This window comes from Marmota flaviventris, chromosome 3 (assembly GCF_047511675.1).
Source record: "Marmota flaviventris isolate mMarFla1 chromosome 3, mMarFla1.hap1, whole genome shotgun sequence".
NCBI lineage: Eukaryota > Metazoa > Chordata > Mammalia > Rodentia > Sciuridae > Marmota > Marmota flaviventris.
Genome location: NC_092500.1, coordinates 79,906,722 through 79,928,237, shown reverse-complemented (window position 1 = coordinate 79,928,237; position 21,516 = coordinate 79,906,722). Strand labels below are relative to the sequence as shown.

Below are 21,516 nucleotides of genomic sequence, written 5' to 3'. Positions count from 1 at the left end.
GTTTCTGCCGAGAAATAAAAAATAAATATTAAAAAAAAAAAAAATCCCAACGGCATTTCTTGTAGAAATAGAGAAAGCAATCATGAAATTCATATGGAAAAATAAAAGACCCAGAATAGCAAAAACAATGCTAAGCAGGAAGTGTGAATCAGGCGGTATAGCGATACCAGACTTCAAACTATACTACAGAGCAATAGTAACAAAAACAGCATGGTACTGGTACCAAAACAGGCGGGTGGACCAATGGTACAGAATAGAGGACACAGAAACCAATCCACAAAACTACAACTATCTTATATTTGATAAAGGGGCTAAAAGCATGCAATGGAGGAAGGATAGCATCTTCAACAAATGGTGCTGGGAAAACTGGAAATCCATATGCAACAAAATGAAACTGAATCCCTTTCTCTCGCCATGCACAAAAGTGAATTCAAAATGGATCAAGGAGCTTGATATCAAATCAGAGACGCGCCGTCTGATAGAAGAAAAAGTTGGCTACGATCTACAGTCGGTGGGGTCGGGCTCCAAATTCCTCAATAGGACACCCATAGCACAAAAGTTAATAACTAGAATCAACAAATGGGACTTACTCAAACTAAAAAGTTTTTTCTCAGCAAAAGAAACAATAAGAGAGGTAAATAGGGAGCCTACACCCTGGGAACAAATCTTTACTCCTCACACTTCAGATAGAGCCCTAATATCCAGAGTATACAAAGAACTCAAAAAATTAGACAATAAGAAAACAAACAACCCAATCAACAAATGGGCCAAGGACCTGAACAGACACTTCTCAGAGGAGGACATACAGTCAATCAACAAGTACATGAAAAAATGCTCACCATCTCTAGCTGTCAGAGAAATGCAAATCAAAACCACCCTAAGATACCATCTCACTCCAGTAAGATTGGCAGCCATTAGGAAGTCAAACAACAACAAGTGCTGGCGAGGATGTGGGGAAAAGGGTACACTTGTACATTGCTGGTGGGACTGCAGATTGGTGCAGCCAATTTGGAAAGCAGTATGGAGATTTCTTGGAAAGCTGGGAATGGAGCCACCATTTGACCCAGCTATTCCCCTTCTTGGTCTATTCCCTAAAGACCTAAAAAGAGCATGCTACAGGGACACTGCTACATCGATGTTCATAGCAGCACAGTTCACAATAGCAAGACTGTGGAACCAACCTAGATGCCCTTCAATAGACGAATGGATATAAAAAATGTGGCATTTATACACAATGGAGTATTACTCTGCATTACAAAATGACAAAATCATAGAATTTACAGGGAAATGGATGGCATTAGAGCAGATTATTCTAAGTGAAGCTAGCCAATCCCTAAAAAACAAATGCCAAATGTCTTCTTTGATATAAGGAGAGTAACTAAGAACAGTGTAGGGACGAAGAACAGGAGAAGAAGATTAACATTTAACAGGGATGAGAGGTGGGAGGGAAAGGGAGAGAGAAGGAAAATTGCATGGTAATGGAAGGAGACCCTCAGGGTTATACAGTGGAGGAGGTAGAGAGAGAGGAGGGGAGGGAAGGGGAGAGGTGGGGAGGGGGGAGGGTGGAGGATGGGAAAGGCAGTGGAGCACAACAGACACTAGTATGGCAATTTGTAAATCAATGGATGTGTAACTGATGTGATTCTGCAATCTGTGTATGGGGTGAAGGTGGGAGTTCATAACCCACTTGAATCAAAGTGTGGAATATGATATGTCAAGAAATTTGTAATGTTTTGAACAACCCACAATAAAAAATTAAAAAAAAAAAAAAAAAAAGAATATTGTTCCATTTTAGTCACCTTTTCTCTTCCTTCCCTTTCACCTTCCCTTCCTGATGTAGGTAAATGACCTTGCTTTTCCAGAGCTCTGTCACTCTCATTTGGATATGTGGCTAGGGCTCAGTGGTAGAGTACTTGCCTATCACTGTGTGGGGCACTGGGTTCAATTCTCAGCAGCACATAAAATAAATAAATAAAGGTGTTTTGAGTCCATCTACAACAAAAAATATGTGGGGGGGGGGGGGCTGGCTTCCTACCACTCCCCATACTTTGGCTGTTCCTGATAAGACCTTCTGTTGGCCCAGATGAGTCCCTGGTACCATCCAGACCAAGTCACCTTGCTGCAGGATTCAGAAAAACGTACTAATACTTTGTTATCATCTACCTAAAGCACCTGCACATTTTGGAAAACATTTCACACAGAAGAGTTCAGAATTCTGGGAATCAGTCCGCATTTTATTTTACAGTACATTCGTGTAAGTTCCTGCATTTCCAAGATAACCAGATCACATTCAGGTTAGCACTGCTGGTAACAAAATCATACAACTTCCCTGGCTTCAAAAACAAGATAGGGCAATGCACATTAATACTTCTTTCCCTTTAATACTGCAGAAGATAATACATCACACACACAAAAATCACATGCCTTTTACAATCCAGTGTGAAGGCATTTTATGTTAAAATTAAGCCATGTGGAACATGGGCAGAGTAAGAGTTCCAAAGTTCCCTAACATTTCCAAAAATGCCATCTTTCTCTTAACTGACAAGGATAAGATTCAGCTTCAATGCCTTGGGAAGTGAGGGATAGGAAAGCAGAGGATTATTTAATTCTGAAACTCATGGCTTTTCAGGCTACTTCTGTGAAAATTATTTAAATAATCTAAAATTGTAAAGAGTTAATATGAATAAGGGATAGTAATATAGGAAGCACCTGGGAAAAAAATTCCACCAGTCACTGATGGGAAATTTAAACTGCAGACATTTCACAAAAATGGAAAATCTGTATCACATCCAGTAATACGTAAATTCTCAAGATACATTTTCATTTTACTGAATGAACACACTATGATCCATGTTCAGGTCTTGAACAGTTCAGAAAAATCCTCCATCTGCAATATTTACTAAAAGCCATCCTAGATCATTACCCATCTAAAAATACAACTGACCAATATACCCAACCCTTACAAACTGAGCTATAATAAAAACGAAAACAAGATATGTAGGAGAAAAATCAGAAGTGTGGGAAAGCAAGTTAGACTTGTTTAAGTCGTGTGACTAAATAAACAATTTCATTATAAAATGGTTCAGACCCTGGTCCAACACAGCTGGAATGATGAGTTACTGAAGATACAAGCCCCCATCCAGAAAGACACTGTGCTACGCAGCATCTTTCTCCTAAAAGTTCAATGTGCTTTAGGTAAAATCATTACTTCACTGCATAATTAAGTACGTGATTCAGAATATCTTTAGACTTGCTGTTAACTCCAGTGACTAATGAGCCTCTGCCACTTGCTTCCAAGAAGCTGCTGAGTCCTGAACGTATCAGGTTCTGAATAAAATCGATATGCATATTTGTTGATCCTGAAAGAAATCCCACCCCTTTCAAGGCAGAAAAATATGACGGAAGAGGGATTAAGACACTTCTTAGGAAAGCCACAAAACAACTTATGAAAAACCAGAGCCAGTGCATATTTTACAACCCCTGAAGAAAGCCCCCGTAGCAGGGTGGGCAAAGGGAGCAGTGATGTTTTTGAAACCAGAGTGACTTGCAGCTAACTGCCTAACAGTAAATTCACAGAGTAAAATGCAGAATAAGTCGACATATAACCAAGGTTTACATTATATCTAGAAATATGTTTTATGCTTTAAAAAAATTGCAATGCACTCCAAAAAAATTTTTCTGATAATTCATGTACAACAGAAGGCACTATTATCCGCATAAATCCATGGATTCTGCATGGCAAAAACCTGAGACCTGCAAGTCAATCCAATCCTCTAAAAATCACCGTAGGCTGTCAGCCTTTGGAGCGTTAGGTTTGTCCTTTTCAATGCAATGATTCTGTTTTTTTTTTTAATTTCATACATTACAGTAGCTGTTGAAAATATATATTTCAGGGTGAGAAAGGTCAAAGGGGAAAGGGAGAGTGGAGAAAAGTACTGCCTAATGCCAGATGATAACTGGTACAGCAGGAGGGCCCTGAAAAGCAGCCCCCTAATTTCTCCCCTTGACTCTCACACTCCCTTTGTGAAATTGTGAGATAAAACACAGCAAAGACATCTGGTCAGTTGATGTCCTTCCTTCAGTTGTTGCCCGGCACAGTCCCAAAGTTAAAGGCAGAGAGAACTCCTTTGTTTTCAAACGTGAAGCCTCCTTGTTGTTCAATCTTCTTCTTTGCCTCTAGCATTTTCAAAAAAAAAAAAAAAAAAGAGGAAGAAAACAGAAGAGTCCTTAAGGCACAAAGTTGGAAAGAATCTCTGTAAAGCCAGATTCTTTACATACTTAGAACTGAAGAACCGTGACTTATGGTATTTGTTACTTGGCCAAATTGAATGCCAGCCTTTAGCAGGAGCACATCAATGAGTAATTATGTTTACTATCACAGAAAAACATTACTACAATAAGTGAAATGAAAACAAGTCTCAAGCTAGATTCCAATAGCTTCACTGTCTCTACTGCTGAAAAGGCACCAGACTTTTCATAGCAGGAGGGTCAATACCAAATCTGAAGACCTAAGTCTGTGCAGAAGAACCAGAGTTCTCAACTCTAGACGCCTGTCCACGATGTTTTCTACCAAAATATTTTTGTGATCACAAAGTCTTTTCCATTGCTAATCTAGGAGTGGCCATTAACAATCTCAACATAAAAATAATTTCTTTAGCTTAAAAACTGAAAATCAACATGAGTCACCAACACAAAAAGCCCAACAAATATAAATGGAGAGCATTTGTTAGTTTGGATTGTAAATATCCCCCAAAAGCCTACATGCCAAAGGCTTGGTTGCCAGCCTTGGCACTCCTAGGGGGGATGAAACCTTCAGGAGGTGGGGCGTAGTTACAGGAAGTTAGGTCAACAGGGGCATGCCCTTTAAGGGAACACTGGGCCTTGGCTCCTTCCTTCCTCTGTTTCCCAGCCACCTCTATGAACAGGTTTCCTCCACCACAAACTCCTAAATGTTGTTCAGCCGTACCACAGGCCTAAAAGCAACAGGGCCAAGTGACCGTGGATTGAAGCCTCTGAGACTAGAAGCCAAAATAAACTTTCCTTCCTTATAAGTTAATTTTCTCAGACATTTTGTCACAGCAACAGAGAGATGACTAATGTAGTATTTCATTTCCAGGTGTAAGGGTAAAAGAAATGGAAGTTAAAGTATAAAAGACCGGGCATTGTAAAGTTTCTAAGCTGCAAGGCCTGAGTTAAAATGTAAAGGACCAGGTATTATTAAGTTCCTATGCTACATGTAAAACCTGAAATTCGTGTAGCTGTTAAGACAATACTTGGAACTGCCCAGTAAATATTTCCCCTGACCGCCTGGTTGTTTAATAACCTAGGACTCTGTGTGACCTTGCACGTAGACATCGCAGGGCCTGAACCAATCAGTTTGAATGTGTACCCTGCTTTAGAACTGACCTATCACCCCCGCCCGACCTGTTCCCACCAATGAATGTACTAATCATGTCTCAGAATTGTTGTTTGATTTTCCCGCGGTGTATGATTTGTTAAAGGAGACTGTGATGTATGTAAAGTCCCGCCCTCCCCAAAAAGTGTACTTAAGCATTGCTCAACCCCTGCTCTGGGCTCTGGGCTGCTCTCCCTTCTTGAGTGAGCACGGAGCCCCAGCGCGCTGGAATGGATCCCCAAAAAATCCCCTTCTGCAATTGCATGAGTCAGTCTCTTGGTGGTCTCTTCCTCCAACGCTTCGCCGGACCCTTACACAGGAATACAAGTTCCTTGCAAGAATTCATAAAGAGACTTTGGTCTACCTGTGGTTAAGATGTTTAGGTAGGTGTCCATCTGATTAAGTCTCCCTCAGCAAGATTCATGCCTACCCTTACTTTTTACCTATACCTCCAAAATAATGTAAGGCTCTGAATGGGAATACCACTGATAAACACATAATGGAAAGATTTTTGCAAATCTAAGATATTGGAAATGATTAAAAAACCAACCATTCAATGATGACAACTCCTCATTATCATAAAGGGTTGGTCTCTAAAAATTTAAAAAGCATATTTAGGTGCCCCCTAGGACACTGAAAAAGTCTGGCTGCTGGCAGTCTGACACATGTGGAAATGAGTGGCTGACCTGCCACCGTCCTTCGGTGCTCTGCCAATGTGTACACCTCCTGCAGTGTTCTCTTCTGGTCCTCACTGAGAGGGGCTAACAGCAACTGGTACCAGGCAGCATCCCGATTCTGCACAGCTGTTGCATTTCAGGGGTGTATAGGAAAAGGAGAAAAAGATAAGAGTCCAATAACAACTATTACTCAGAGAAAAACAAGTGGCATGATCAAATTACAATGAAATTACTTCAGATAATAAGGGACAGGATGATGAAACTTAACCAACGAATAAACTGTTCTTCTTTCTAAATTTTACCATCTATAAATGTTCCCTAAAATCCAGATCATGGGACATACACCTGTACTCACTTGTTACCATTTTCCTCTAGAGTTTTCTAGAGGAAAATGCAGCTTCAGCATTGTTTCCACAACAAGGACCCACATCTGTGTGCATTTAGGCAAAGTCTTCCCCTTAGCTACTGGACTTTCCCACTTAGATAGCTCATCTCAAATTCTACACAATAAAAACAAATTCAGCACTTTCTCCCCAACTGTATTTATCTCCCTATTTCTATCACTGGTTCTATTAGTCTCCCAGGCACCCATCCCAAGCCCTTACCACCTCTGGCCACATTCTCTTCATGTCCAATCCTCTGAGACTTGATGTTTTCTACCCATATGATTCTTTCCATTAAATCCCATTCTCTACTCCAGGACCTTATTACTCCTACCTTAACAAAATAATCTCAGAATGCTTGGTTCCCTCAGCTCTTTTTACACATTGAACACCTGGAAACTCCCTTACAGAAAACACTCAACACTCCACTAGGGAATGGCGACCAGAACTCAAAGCCGCTACAATCTCGTCCTATTTCATTCCTTCACTGAGGCTTTCAGCAGTGGTCATTACAAACTGGTCCAAAGCTGGGTGCCTAACTATCACTTGAGGAGCATTTTAATAATACCATACGTGCTGGGTACAGAGGCACACACCTATAATTCCAGCTACTCAGGAGGCTGAGGTAGGAGGATCACAAGTTTCAGGCCAGCCTCTGCAATTTAGCAAGACCCTATCTTAAAATAAAAAATCAAAAGGACTAGAGATAGGGCTCAGTGGCTAAACACCCCCGAGTTCATTCTCCAGTACCTAAAAATAAAAAAGCGGTGGGAGTATAGCTCAGTGGTAAATCACCTCTAAAGTCAATCCCCATTACTGAAAAATTAAAAAATGAACTACATCTTTTGAGACTCCACTCAATACCTAAAAGTTTCGTTGGTGACTAGGGTGCACACCCATGTCTGGAAAAAACTATCTTGGTAAACATCATATTTCCATCTCCACATTTATGCTTTTATTTTCCTATTGTTTTGTAATGACATTCCTTGTACTCTCTTTAATTCCTGTGAAATTTCAATAAAAATATTTAGGTAGTTTTTAATCTTCATCAATGGTGTTTGCAGCAACACTAAATGATGCCAATATTATGCTAATATTGTCCCTGTCAGTAAAAAAATTTTATACCAAAACATATCCACTTTAATATCACTTATAATAACAAAAAACTAGAAATAATCCTACATGTCCAACAATAAAAATAAGTTATATTATGATACAATCACAGAAATACCATCTACCATAACAGAATATACATTAGTGGGATTTTTCTCATTATAATTTCTTTAATAATTTTCTAAATATTATCATTGGTTTATCATTTCTTTTGCGGGAGGGACTGAACTCAGGGGCACCCAACTACTGAGCCACATCCCCAGCCCTATTTTGTATTTTATTTAGAAACAGGGTCTCACTGAGTTGCTTAATTCATCACATTTGCTGAGTCTGGTATTGAGCTTGCAATCCTCCTGCCTCAGCCTCCAGAGCTACTAGGATTACAGGCATGCACCACTATGCCCGGTTCATTTATTTTTATTCTGTAAAATTTCTATTTCCCATTTTTATACTAGTTCATTGGTCTTACTCATTTGTAGAAGGCTTTTGGCTGTTGTGCATCATAAGCCTATGATACATTTAGCAAGTCTTCTCTCCCAATCTTCAATGAAGATTTTAATTATATTTATGTGTCTTGCTGTACAAAATTGGTAAACTGTTTAAGAAGTAAAGAGCTACTCTCTGTTCCCTCAGGGACTGTGAATAACTAAAAGGTTTACATCATCATTTTTAAGTAATATACATCTGAAATACTTCATTCTTTTCTGTAAATGCTTGCTCGCTTTTTGCCTAAAGGATCAACAACACATTTGCCTGGAATTGCTTTCGTGAGGATAACCTACAGGCTCACCCTATTGCTTTAAAATGATGAAAGATGCTAGGACTGGGTGATGAGAGTTTCTTTATGCTAATCCCTTTCATTTTGCATATGTATGGATATTTCTGTAACAAAAAATTAAAATTTTAAGTGTCTATACCAATTTTTAGTCAGACCCCAAAACAAGTAACAGAAAGGAATGAAAAAAAATTTCTAAGAAATAGCTCAAAATTCAGGGAGTAAAGACATACTTAACAGAGCTTGTGTAAAGAACTGATATTCATCCACACTATTGTCAAGGTCAAGTGGAGTGCTGAACCCCTCAAGGGCAGTTTCTTCCAGCACTTCTTCATCCCAGTCATCCTCCTCTTCCTCCTGGTCTCCACCTCTCCCGTTATTTGCCTGCATGGCTTGAGCAGCAACGTTTGTATCCTCCTCATCACTGGAAATCTCCTCTGTGGATCCATTAATTATTTAAAAGGAATCAAAATATGCAAGTGTAATAGATAAAATTCCATGAAAAAGACTATTTTAAAAATGTAGAAATGGAAAAAAAAATTTTACATAAATACATAAAAATAAACCTTATGCCTACTCTACAGTTTGATAAATTGAGAATGGCTTTATCCTTCTCACTGAAAACAATTTCCCTAGATCTGCGGGTTACCTGAACATTGCTAATGTTATACTGTAGCTGACTCATTAACTTGAGAATACTATTTAACTGCAGATTTCCCATAATTTTTGTTAAAAAAAAAAAAAAAAGACATCAAATGATTTTGTAATCAGTACACGTTTAGATAACAATGACCTCCCATTGACTAAACAGATTACCAAGTGTTCAGAAGTACCAAAATGAGGAGGTCATTTCCTTTAATAGAAATAGTAAAAATGCAAAAAATGTAAATAATAATAAAGTAGTCAACTACATGTGGCTTGAAAAGTTATAAGCCAAGTTACGCATGACCTATTTTCAGTGCTGCTCTGTTCCAAGTGGTTAGATGAATATTGTAACTGGAATATTGTAACTAGAAGGCAGCAAATGCAGAATAAAAATCAACTTAAAAGGAAAAACCTAGAGTAAACCAGGCAACGTCAATCTAAAACTAGTTGCATAAAACACACCACACTGAAACAGTTGGATTAAACTAAAAGACAGGGATAAAACAAGAAACCATAGTTTGGGACCAGACATGTAGTGGGGGAAAGTGGCAAAGGTACAATTACAAAGATAGCAAGAAATACCTTTGCTAGTTAATAATTCTACAATTTGGAAGGAAATTCAACAAGTCTTGGAATATTACTAGAAAAAATTATTTCAAGCCGTATTATTTATAAGCCAAAAACCAGCAAAACATGAAGTTAGAAAGAGATCATAACAAAATGAAAAAAAAGAATTTGTAATTCTTGGCATATGCTTAGCCCCCTCCAAAAAAAAAAAAAATAATAAAGAGGGGAAAAAAAGTAACTTCTAGAAAGAAACTACTTCAAAAGATCTACTCAGAAATCAGAAAAATCAGAAACTTTTGTGGTAAGAGTGGTGAAGGGTAGCTTAAAATTCCTTATATATGAACAAACTGGGATACCAGTTAAAACAAAAAGTGTTTTAAATCTATACCTGAAATCACAAAGTTTAGCATCAAAAAATAGTTTGGTTTTTTGTTTGTTTGTTTGTTTGCTTTTGTTTCCTGGCAAGAATTCTGATTTTTCTTAGCTAAAGATAAACGTCTTTTTTAACCAGAAAAGGAAAACCTCCACTCAGAATTAAATAGTGCTACTTCCTGGGCCCTAGCAAGTAGCTTTACAATCTCATTATTAAATGTCTTATATTCTTGATATTGACAATCTTATTCTGACTTTAGATTAAGCAAATCATCTTCATTTCTGAACTTTATTCTAAATGTATATTTAGACCACAAATACATCTCTCATTAATAATTTTGGAAGATGAATCACCTACCAATCCTTTTTTTTTTTTAAATCAATCTCCACTGTTCTTAATCTAGTGTTTCACTTAATTCATGGCTGCTGCCTTCATTGAGTCTATTAGCATTAACAAGAAAATAAAATACTAAGTTGTTAACATGTATCAAGACCATATGATTCTGTTACAAATATATTTACCAGGTATAAAAACATCCATTAGGCTCAGGTTTAAAAATAATTCAGTTTACAGTTTCAAGAAGTACACAAATCTGTTATCCCACATGATACAATTAACAAGTCAATCAAGTCCAAGATATTTGTTAAATGTTCAGCAAGCCAAAGAATGTAAATCTGTTTAATGAAGCCAAACAGACTAAAAGTCAAAGAAAACAATACTCAAATCACAATCAATTCTAGCACCGTATAAGACTTTTACCATTTTCTTCTATGTCAACTTTCTCTGCTTTTGAGCGATCTTCCCGGTTTACCAGTTGCCTAGTGGCACAGACCTGCTTTAGGCCAAGGAAAAGAAAAAGTATTGAAGGGACAATCTGTCCCACCACAGCATCTACTGCAGGAGGTCGATTTTGCAATTCAAAAAGGATACTCAGTCCTATTATACACATCTTCCGATCATGATGTCTGCAAAATTTGAAGGGAAAAAAATGTAGTCATGAGAAGTGCAATAAAGGACAAAACCCAGAGAAATTACAAAAAGAAATGTTCAAGGCAAACTCTAGGGTTTATTCATTGGGATTGTACAGAAATATCTCCAGTTTTCTGCTATATGAAATCTTACATTAAAAAAGTTTTATAAATCATTATCATTAAAGACCCATGGGAGTCTGCAATTAGCATGGTGAATCTTGCTATAATACCAACTTATGACTAATGTAAATGCTACATTTGAGTGTTGGCATAATGGGTTTTGTTAAAGCAGAAAATTCTTATACAATGGAAAACATGGAGAATTCCCCAGACTCTTCCCATTAGACTAGTCCTCAAGTTTTCTTGGCACAGGTACTATACACTAACATCAGGTGTCAAAAGGTGTTTCAAAAACTCGACATCCAATAAGCTGAGCTTAATAGATCTAAGTAAATCTACTGGCATCCTCTGCTATAACACAGATAAGAAACTCTTTTTATTAAATTATTTATTCTAATTTGTTATACACAATGGCAGAATGCAATTCATTTCATATTACACATATGAAGAACAATTTTTCAAGTCACTGATTGTACACAAAGTATTTTCACACCATTCATGTATTCATATGCGTACTGAGGGTAATGCTGTCTAACTCATTCCACCATCATTCCTACCCTCTTGCCTCCTCTCTTCCCCTCCCTCCCTTTTGCCCTATCTAAAGTGCCTCCCATTCCTCCCATGCTCCACACCACCCCAGGAAAATTTAATTCTGAAGGAAAAGATGTTTGACCAATTTATATTAGTCATATTTTTCTATATATTCCCTTTAAATTGTTTAAAACTAAAGATACTAAGAACTAAAAGACTATTATATTAGTATAACCACTTAAAATTGTAAGCATGAACAAAAAAAATCACTTGCAGTGGTTCAATTCATTTAAAATGAGATTATAATACAACAACCTCATGAATACTTTACAAGCTTCTGTTATTCCTCATTATATGCATTGCTTGCTTCATTTGAGTTACTAATGGCCAAGCTGTATGACATAAGAGGAATTGTACTTGACCTGAAGGCTTTCTCATTCTCGTAGTACCAAACTAGTAGTGCATACCAGTCAAGTGGATCATAGCAAGAAAGATGATTAACCAGTGGGTCTCTAAAGAATCTAAGGAAGCACTCTCCAAGGATGCCCAGTGTATGCAAAAGCTAAAAAAAAGACTGTCTTTAAAAAACTGCTTATTCATGTTGACAAAGATATAAGAATACCAACTACATAACTTTGCATGAACAAATCTCGACTCTAAATCTTTGTCAGAGATAACTTTAAGCACACTTTTTTTTTGGGGGGGGGGCAGCCTCTGGGGATTGAACTCAGGGACACTCAAACACTGAGCCACATCCCCAGCCCTATTTTGTATTTTATTTAGAGACACGGTCTCCTTGAGTTGCTTAGCACCTTGCAGTTGTTGAGGCTAGCTTTGAACAATGTTTTTCCCTTGAAAGTTTTATAAACAAATATAAGTGAGGGACAAATTCCAGGCTTCTACAAGTAGAAAACAGGCAGAGTATCCTGTAAGTGTGTTCACTCAGTCCTATTCTACCATCCTAACCCAGGCCTTCATCATCACCCACCCACATGGTAGTGTACTGATCATTTCTACCCAAGTGTCTACTCCCTTCAGCAAATTTTTCTAAGTAATATCTTATAAAACTTTAAAAATGTTCCCAAATTAAGACAGCAAGCAAGCTCAAATTCTAACATAATATGGCCATCAACATGTGTTGGGTGACTTGAGATGGGCATATAACAATGTAGGACCTTACTTTTCCTGAGTTTGAACCATGCCCCCTGCCTTTTTTTTTTTTTTCTCGCAATACTGGGGATCAAACCCAGGGCTTCATGCATGCTACGCAAGCACTCTACCTTAGCTATATCCCCAGACATAATTTGTTTTTTTTTCTTTGTAGCACTAGGGAATGAACCCAAGACCTTGTACATGTTTGGCAAATGCTTTACCACTGAGCTCCGTTTCCATCTCCTATGTATGAAAACTAGGAGAGTGTTTCACAGAAAGCCAAACTCTTCTACAGAGGCAATCTCTAAGCTAAAATTAATAATCTTTCTGACCACATTTGAGAACAGGCTCCTTTGAGAGCTGCAAAGAGCTAAACATCCCAGGACAGTATGTAACATCTTTGGCAGACTGGTATCCTCCTTAGAAACCTGATTCTCCCTAGAGTGTCTGCCCACAGACACATAATAGTCATAGCATTTAGACCCTTAATTTTTGCTGCCTAAGATATAATGACATACAATAATCAAAAACAAATGGGAAGGGGCTAGGGATGTAGCTCAGTGGCAGAGCACTTGCCTAGCACATGTTGAGGCACTGGGTTTAATCCTTAGCCCACATAAAAATAAACAAAATAAAGGCATTCTGTCCATCTACAAGTATTAAAAAAAAAACTTTTTTAAATGGGAAGAGGTTTGAATTCTTTTCAATAGATTTTACTGTTGAAACACATTCATAATACTCTAAAAATTAAACATCATGTTACTAATATACCAAAAATAGTTCCAATGATATGAAAATTGATTTTGTACATTCTATCCTACATATATATATATGAAGTAAACTTCCCAGAAACAGAAAGTCAATATTTAGTCCAAAGGCACACATACCCAAGAAAATAATCTGTATCGTTCATCCACTGGTTTATAAACTGTACAGTGATAGGTCCAGGGTTGTGAGGCAACTGAATTCGCTCTAAAGTATGTAGCAGCAAATCAGGGTTATAGTACAAGGCAGCAATTGCAACCTGAAGACACATCGTACGGAGTTCACTAGTTTTGACCCCTCGAGTTAATCTCTCCAAAACAAGTTGAACAAAGAGAGGAATGCACTAAAGAGTAAAAAGAAAAGAAGAGTCAACCATACACAGAGCAACCAAGTAACTTACAGAAAGCTAATGCTGGCAAAGAGTAGTATCAAAAAGTCTTAATGACAATAAAATTTTTGCTTAAATTGTTTTTAGATATTTACAAGATTTATATGTTCATAAAATTCACAGAAATTAAGTAAACAACAGTCCTTCAGCAATGCCAGGAAATCTGCTTTCTTTAGTGAACACTGGAGTTCATGGAAGACTGTCCAGTAGAGTCCACACTCAAATGGTGATAATAACCCATGAATGAACCCAGCTAGATAAAATGATGAAGGTGGATTTTTCTTTGATTAATCAAATTGAAAATAAATGATTTGGACTAAAAATAAGTATGACAGTCTCAGTATGTCTCTTGAAAACAATTTTACATGAAAGATGAAAAAGAAGTGGTGAACCCCACACATTAAAATAAAATGATCTAATTCCAATGCTAACTCTGTTTCTTACTCAGATGCAGAATACTCCTGGTTCTAATGTAATAGCACAACACATATGATTTTAAAATAGATTAAAAATTATTACCCTGGCCAAATAATTGGTTGAGAATCAGTGAAGCCACAATGGAAAATAAGCCTGAAGAGCTCTTTTTGAGAGGTTTTAAAAGTAAATTTTTACTAATACATACAAAGCCAAGAGGAACCAAAGGAATCTTTAAGTTTTAAACTAGTAACAGTAAAATTATCCCCTTTACAGTATATTAAGACAAAACTGATTATGGAGACAGGTTGGACAAGCTACACAAATCCACAAATAAAGCACGGTGCAACTACAAGAGCAGTGCAGGAGAGCTGCGCGTACCACTGTGGAGGGTGGTCACCAAGAGAAGAACGGCGAAAAACATAGGTAGAGTGCATTGCTATGTATCTAAGAAGCAAGGAAAGAATGAATTTAAAATGGGGGGGAAATAGGGAATTGCAGTAAGGTAAAAGGATCAGTGATGGAGGATAGACTCCTCTGAATACACCTTATTTATTAAGTTAGACTTTAGAACTGTGTATATGTTCTATATTCGTTAATTTTTTTAAAAAAAGCAATCCCTAAAAATTCAGATTAATTGAAGTAAATGAATAAGCCAAACAGGGATTATTTTAGTGACTTTAAATTTAATCATTTGACTGTATATTAACTACACGTATATATTTATATACTCCTAGAGTATGGACATACCTTAGGTGAAAAGAGCTACCAAAAAATCTTGAACTGTTAATAGTAATCACATATTTTTTTTTTTGAGAGAAAGAGAGACAGAGACAGAGAGAGAGAATTTTTTAATATTTATTTTTTAGGTTTTGGTGGACACAACATCTTTATTTTATTTTTATGTGGTGCTGAGGATCGAACCCAGCGCCCTGTGCATACCAGGCGAGCGCGCTACCGTGTGAGCCACATCCCCAGCCCAACAGTAACCACATATTGATGATAATAATGATATAATTATTCTGAGACTATTGTTTATATTAGTGGAATAAAGCACATAAGTAATTATGATGATAACCTAATTGATCCTATCTCCTACACCAAAAATTATAGTTAACTAAAAATAAAGAAGCCCTGAATTTTAATTGGAAATTAGAAATATCTACATATATCTATGTGTACTAATGATGCACAGACTAAAAAAAGAAAAAGGTATTTCAGCTCTTCTTCATAGAAACAATGACCAACTCAATATTGATGACTGTACATAAATAGCAGTAAGATATATATTATATATGAATGTTAATATATAATTGATGCGAAGCCAGACCGGAGGAGGAAGCCGCCCTGCGCCAGCCAAGCCAGACCGGAGGAGGAAGCCGCCCAGCACCAAGCCAGACCGGAGGAGGAAGCCCGGCCCCGCCCCGTGTGCTAGTCCGGAGGAAGCCCATCAACCCTTAAAACCCATCAAAGGGGGTGTGGCTACCAGCACGGTTCTGCAGCTGATCCAGACTCTGAAAGCTAGAAGATCCTGGAACAACATATTTCAAACGCTGAAAGAAAAAGGGTTCCAACCAAGAATCATGTATCCAGTGAAATTAAGCTTCAGGATTGAAGATAAAATAAAAATCTTCCACAATAAACAAAAGTTAAAAGAATTTGCAGCTAGAAAACCAGCTCTTCAAAACATCCTTGGCAAAACATTACAGGAAGAGGAAATGAAAAATAACAATGAAAACCAATAGCAGGAGGTAGTACAGTAAAGGGAAAATTAATCAGAGGAAAAACAAATCATGTTAAGTAACATACATAATCAAATATGGCTGGAAATACAAACCATATCTCAATAGTAACCCTAAATGTTAATGGCTTAAATGCACCAATCAAAAGACATAGGCTAGTAGAATGGATTAAAAAAAAAAGATCCAACAATATGCTGCCTACAGGAGACTCATCTGATAGGAAAAGACATACACAGACTGAAGGTGAAAGGTTGGGAAAAATCATATAACTCATACGGACCCCAGAAGCAAGCAGGGGTGTCCATACTTGTATCAAATAAAATAGACTTCAAGCCAAAGTTAATCAAAAGGGATAAACAAGGACACTACATACTGCTCAAGGGAACCATACACCAACAAGACTTGACGATCATTAATATATATGCCCCAAACAATGGTGCAACTACGTTCATCAAACAAACTCTTCTCAAGTTCAAGAGTCAAATAGACCACAACACAATAATCATGGGAGATTTTAACACACCTCTCTCACCACTGGACAGATCTTCCAAACAAAAGTTGAATAAAGAAACCATAGAGCTCAATAATACAATTAATAATTTAGACTTAATTGATATATACAGAATATACCACCCAACATCAAGTGGGTACACTTTCTTCTCAGCAGCACATGGATCCTTCTCAAAAATAGACCATATATTATGTCACAGGGCAACTCTTAGCAATTACAAAGGAGGAGAGATACTACCATGCATTTTATCTGATCATAATGGAATGAAATTGGAAATCAATAATAAAATGAGAAAGGAAAAATCCTACATCACATGGAGATTAAACAATATGCTACTAAATGAACAAAGGGTTACAGAAGACATCAAAGAGAAAATTAAAAAATTCTTAGAGGTAAATGAAAACTCAGACACAACATATCGAAATCTCTGGGACACTATGAAAGCAGTACTAAGAGGAAAATTCATTTCATGGAGTTCATTCCTTAAAAGAAGGAAAAGCCAACAAATAAATGACCTCACACTACACCTCAAAGCCTTAGAAAAAGAAGAACAAATCAGCAGCAAATACAGTAGAAGGCAAGAAATAATTAAAATCAGAGATGAAATCGAAACAAGAGAAACAATCGAAAAAATTGACAAAACTAAAAGTCGGTTCTTTGAAAAAATAAATAAGATTGATAGACCACTAGCCACGCTAAAAAAGAGAAGAAGAGAGAGAACCCAAATTACTAGCTTATGGGATGAAAAAGGCAACATCATCACAACAGACAATTCAGAAATACAGTAGATAATTAGAAATTATTTTGAAACCCTATACTCTAAATAAAATAGAAGATAGTGAAGGCATCGATAAATTACTTAAGACATATGAACTACCCAGATTGAGTCAGGATGATATAAATAATCTAAACAGACCAATATCAAGTGAGGAAATAGAAGAAGCCATCAAAAGACTACCAACCAAGAAAAGCCCAGGACCGGATGGATATACAGCAGAGTTTTACAAGAACTTTAAAGAAGAACTAATACCAATACTCTACAATCTATTTCAGGAGATAGAAAAAAAGGGAGAACTTCCAAATTCATTCTATGAGGCCAATATCACCCTGATTCCCAAACCAGATAAAGACACTTCAAAGAAAGAAAACTACAGACCAATATCCCTAATGAATTGAGATGCAAAAATCCTCAATAAAATTCTGGCAAATCGGATACAAAAACATATCAAAAAGATCGTGCACCATGATCAAGTAGGATTCATCCCTGGGATGCAAGGCTGGTTCAATATACGGAAATCAATAAACGTTATTCACCACATCAATAGACTTAAAGATAAGAACCATATGATCATCTCGATAGATGCAGAAAAAGCATTCAACAAAGTACAGCATCCCATTATGCTCAAAACACTAGAAAAACTAGGGATAACAGGAACTTACCTCAACACTGAAAAAGCTATATACGCTAAGCCTCAGGCTAGCATCATTCTAAATGGAGAAAAACTGAAGGCATTCCCTCTAAAATCTGGAACAAGACAGGGATGCCCTCTCTCACCACTTCTATTCAATATAGTTCTCGAAATACTGGCCAGAGCAATTAGACAAAAGAAATTAAAGGCATGGATGATATGATAATATATCTAACAGACCCAAAAGGGTCTACAAAGAAACTGCTAGAGTTAATAAATGAATTCAGCAAAGTGGCAGGATATAAAATCAACACGCATAAATCAAAGGCATTCCTGTATATCAGCGACAAATCTTCTGAACTGGAAATGAGGACAACCACCCCATTCACAATATCCTCAAAAAAAAAAAAAAACAGCATGGTACTGGTACCAAAACAGGCGGGTGGACCAATGGTACAGAATAGAGGACACAGAAACCAATCCACAAAATTACAACTATCTTATATTCGATAAAGGGGCTAAAAGCATGCAATGGAAGAAGGATAGCATCTTCAACAAATGGTGCTGGGAAAACTCGGGAGGCTGAGGCAGGAGGATCGTGAATTCAAAGCCAGTCTCAGAAATAGCAAGGCACTAAGCAACTCAGTGAGACTCTGTCTTTAAATAAACTACAAAATAGGGCCAGGGATGTGGCTCAGTAGTCAAGTGCCACAGAGTTCCATCCCTAGTACCCAAGATAAAAAGTATTATTTTGAATCATGGTAGAAGAAAGAATTAACATACTTAAATACTCAAACTTTCTCAGGATAATCTGATAATTTATGAGAAAACATTTCGTTTTATAGAAATATTTCATATAATAAATGAAGAAGGAATGGTGATTAGAATATCACTTTCAATACCACTAACCTCAGAGGATAGGAGACAACTAGACATATTGTGCTTCCTGGGAAAAATACACATCATCACCCATGACTTGTTATTGGCAAAAAAGTCAAACCTGAGTCTAACCCAATCTCTAAATTTAACTACCACGTGACAGGAAATTTAGAGAAATGGAATGCCAAGGTGATGTGTTCCTTAATAGACAGTTAATGCACTGTCTATTCACAACCATTAGAAATCCTCTTAAGTCCTCAGCTTTCTGATTAAAAATTCTCTAATACTATCTTCCCAGATCATTCTACCACCCAGTTTTAGGAGTGGAAATTGACTATATCACTTTAGAGATTTTTGGTTGCCGACTTTAAATGAAACTACACAGATAAAAAACAATCCTCTTATTCAACTCTTGATTACCTACCATATTGCTCCAAACTGAAATTTCAATTTTTTGCACTTTTACAATTCTTCCTAATTTGCTGATAAACAAAGCCAAGATAGGCCAGTAGTTCAGCAGAGAAAGCCAAGGAAGGAGACAGCCAAGAACAACTCTCCTGGGGAACAAGAACAACCCTCACGGGGACAAGACAAACCTCAGAAGAACCTGAAAACAAAAAATCAGTCATTACAAATGCTTCAAGAATAAAGGAGGGCTGGGATATAGATGAGTCTAGAGTGCTTGCCTAGCAGGTGAAGCCCCTGGGTTCAACCACCATGAAGGAAGAGGAAACCATTCTTAAAGGAAACTTTGACTACAATACCTCAAATATAAAATAACAATAAAAACAGACATTATAAAAAGAACCAAACAAAAATTCTGAACTTAAATACTATGAACAAAATGAAAAATTCACTAAAGAAGCTCCACTGGCCAAAGGTTTAAAATGGCAGAAGAGAGAATTAACATACTTAAAAGACAAGCAATAAAGACTATGAATTCCAAAGACCAGAGGAAAAAAGAGAACAAAGAAAAATGTCCACAACCTCAAGGAAATGTGGAACATAATTAAGCACACTAGTATACGAATAACAAGAGTACCAGGTAAAAAACAGGACAGAAAGGGGGGGAAATACAGAAACAATGGTTGAAAACTTCCCAAGTTTGACAAAAATAATCTGCACATTTAAGAAGCTCACAAATTTCAATTAAGATAAACACAAAGAGAGCCACACACATCCACATCATAGTAAAAATGCTGAAAGACACAATCTCGACAGTAGTGGTAAGAGAAAAACATATACGAACACAATGAACAAAGGAAGGTTAATAAGATTAACATCTGTTAATCATTGTTTCTTCCCAGAAATAAACAATGTTTCTTCCCAGAAATAATGGAGGCCAAAAGGCAATGTCATAGCATAGGTAAAATTTTGAAAAAGTTGTTCACCAAAAATCTACCAAAATTACCTTTCAAATATGAAGGCAAATCTTTTCTAGCTACTCTTCTGACAGAGGATTAATATGCAGAATATATAAAGAACTCAAAAAATTTAACACCAAAAAAAAAAAAACCCCACCAAAAATCAAATAACCCAAATGATAAATGGGCAAATGAACTAATTAGACACTTCTCAAAAGAAGAAATACAAATGTCCAAAAAATGTATTAAAAAGTTCAACATCTTTAGCAATTACAGAAAAGCAAATCAAAACTATACTGAGATTTCATCTTATTTCAGTTAGAATGGCAACCATCAAGAATACAAATGACATCCAGGAGTGGTGACATATGCCTATAATCCTCAGCTCAGGAGGCTGAGGCAGGAGGATCACAAATTCAAAACCAGTCTCAGCAATTTCGCAAGGCCCTAAACAACTTCATGAGACTCTGTCTCAAAATGAAAAACAAAAAGGCCTGGGAATAGGGCTCTGTATTTATGTAACCCTGGGTTCAATCCCTGGTACCAAAAGAGTATGAACAATAATAAATGCTGAAGAGGATATGGGAAAAAAGTTAAATTTGTACATTGTTGGTGAGAATGTAAATCAGTACAACTACAGTATGAAGGTTCTTCAAAAGACAAGGAATGAAATTTCCATATCACCCAGCTATACCACTCTTATTTATACAAAAGAATTTTAAGTTATCATACTATAGTGATACATGCATACCACTTTATAGAAGCACAACTCATAATATCCAAACTATGGAACCAAACCTATGTGTCTCTCAGTGAATGAATGAACAAAGAAAATGTGGTATGTACACACAATGAAGTTTCTTTCAGCCATAACTAAAAATTATGTCATTTGCAGGAAAATGGGTGGAATATGAGACCATTATGTTTAGCAAAATTAGCCAAATTCAGAAAGTCAAGGGTCATGCGTTTTCTCTAATATGCAGAAGCTAGAAAGATAAAAAGAAAAGAAAGGTGGGGGTGGATCTCATGAAAATTGAAGGGACATTAGTAGAGTAGAGGAAAGGGAACAGGAGGTGGGAGGAGGGGAGGTAAAGGAGAAATACTGGGAAATGGTATCGGCCAAATTATATTGTTATATTGTGTGCATGTATAAATATGTAAAAACAAATCCCTCCATTATGTACAACTACAATATACCAATTAAAATATTTTTAAAAAATAAATATCCCTTTAAAAAACAAATACAAGGGACTTGGATTGCAGCTCAGTGGTAGAGTGCTTGCTTAGCATGTGTGAGGCCCTGGGTTCAATCCTAAGCACCACATAAAAAATAAATGAATAA

General features: G+C 36.8%; 1 protein-coding gene across 6 annotated transcripts in view; it reads right to left on the bottom strand.

Annotated features, from left to right (window-relative positions):
* Nucleotides 1–2,213: 2,213 nt before the first annotated feature.
* The window catches only part of LOC114091683 (importin-8), a 72,807-nt gene continuing 53,504 nt past the window's right edge, over nucleotides 2,214–21,516 (bottom strand). For 4 of the 6 annotated variants that reach the window (XM_071610016.1, XM_027934172.2, XM_071610015.1 and 1 more), the window contains 5 exons: nucleotides 13,590–13,810; nucleotides 10,688–10,893; nucleotides 8,577–8,780; nucleotides 6,082–6,198; nucleotides 2,214–4,176 (listed from right to left, as the gene is read on the bottom strand). In XM_071610016.1, coding sequence (XP_071466117.1) covers nucleotides 4,079–4,176; nucleotides 6,082–6,198; nucleotides 8,577–8,780; nucleotides 10,688–10,893; nucleotides 13,590–13,810 — 846 coding nt within the window. In that variant the 3' untranslated portion in view covers nucleotides 2,214–4,078. Of the gene's footprint in view, nucleotides 4,177–6,081; nucleotides 6,199–8,576; nucleotides 8,781–10,473; nucleotides 10,625–10,687; nucleotides 10,894–13,589; nucleotides 13,811–21,516 lie in introns of those variants that run through there. The other 2 variants (XM_071610018.1, XM_071610019.1) reach the window with 2 other exon arrangements.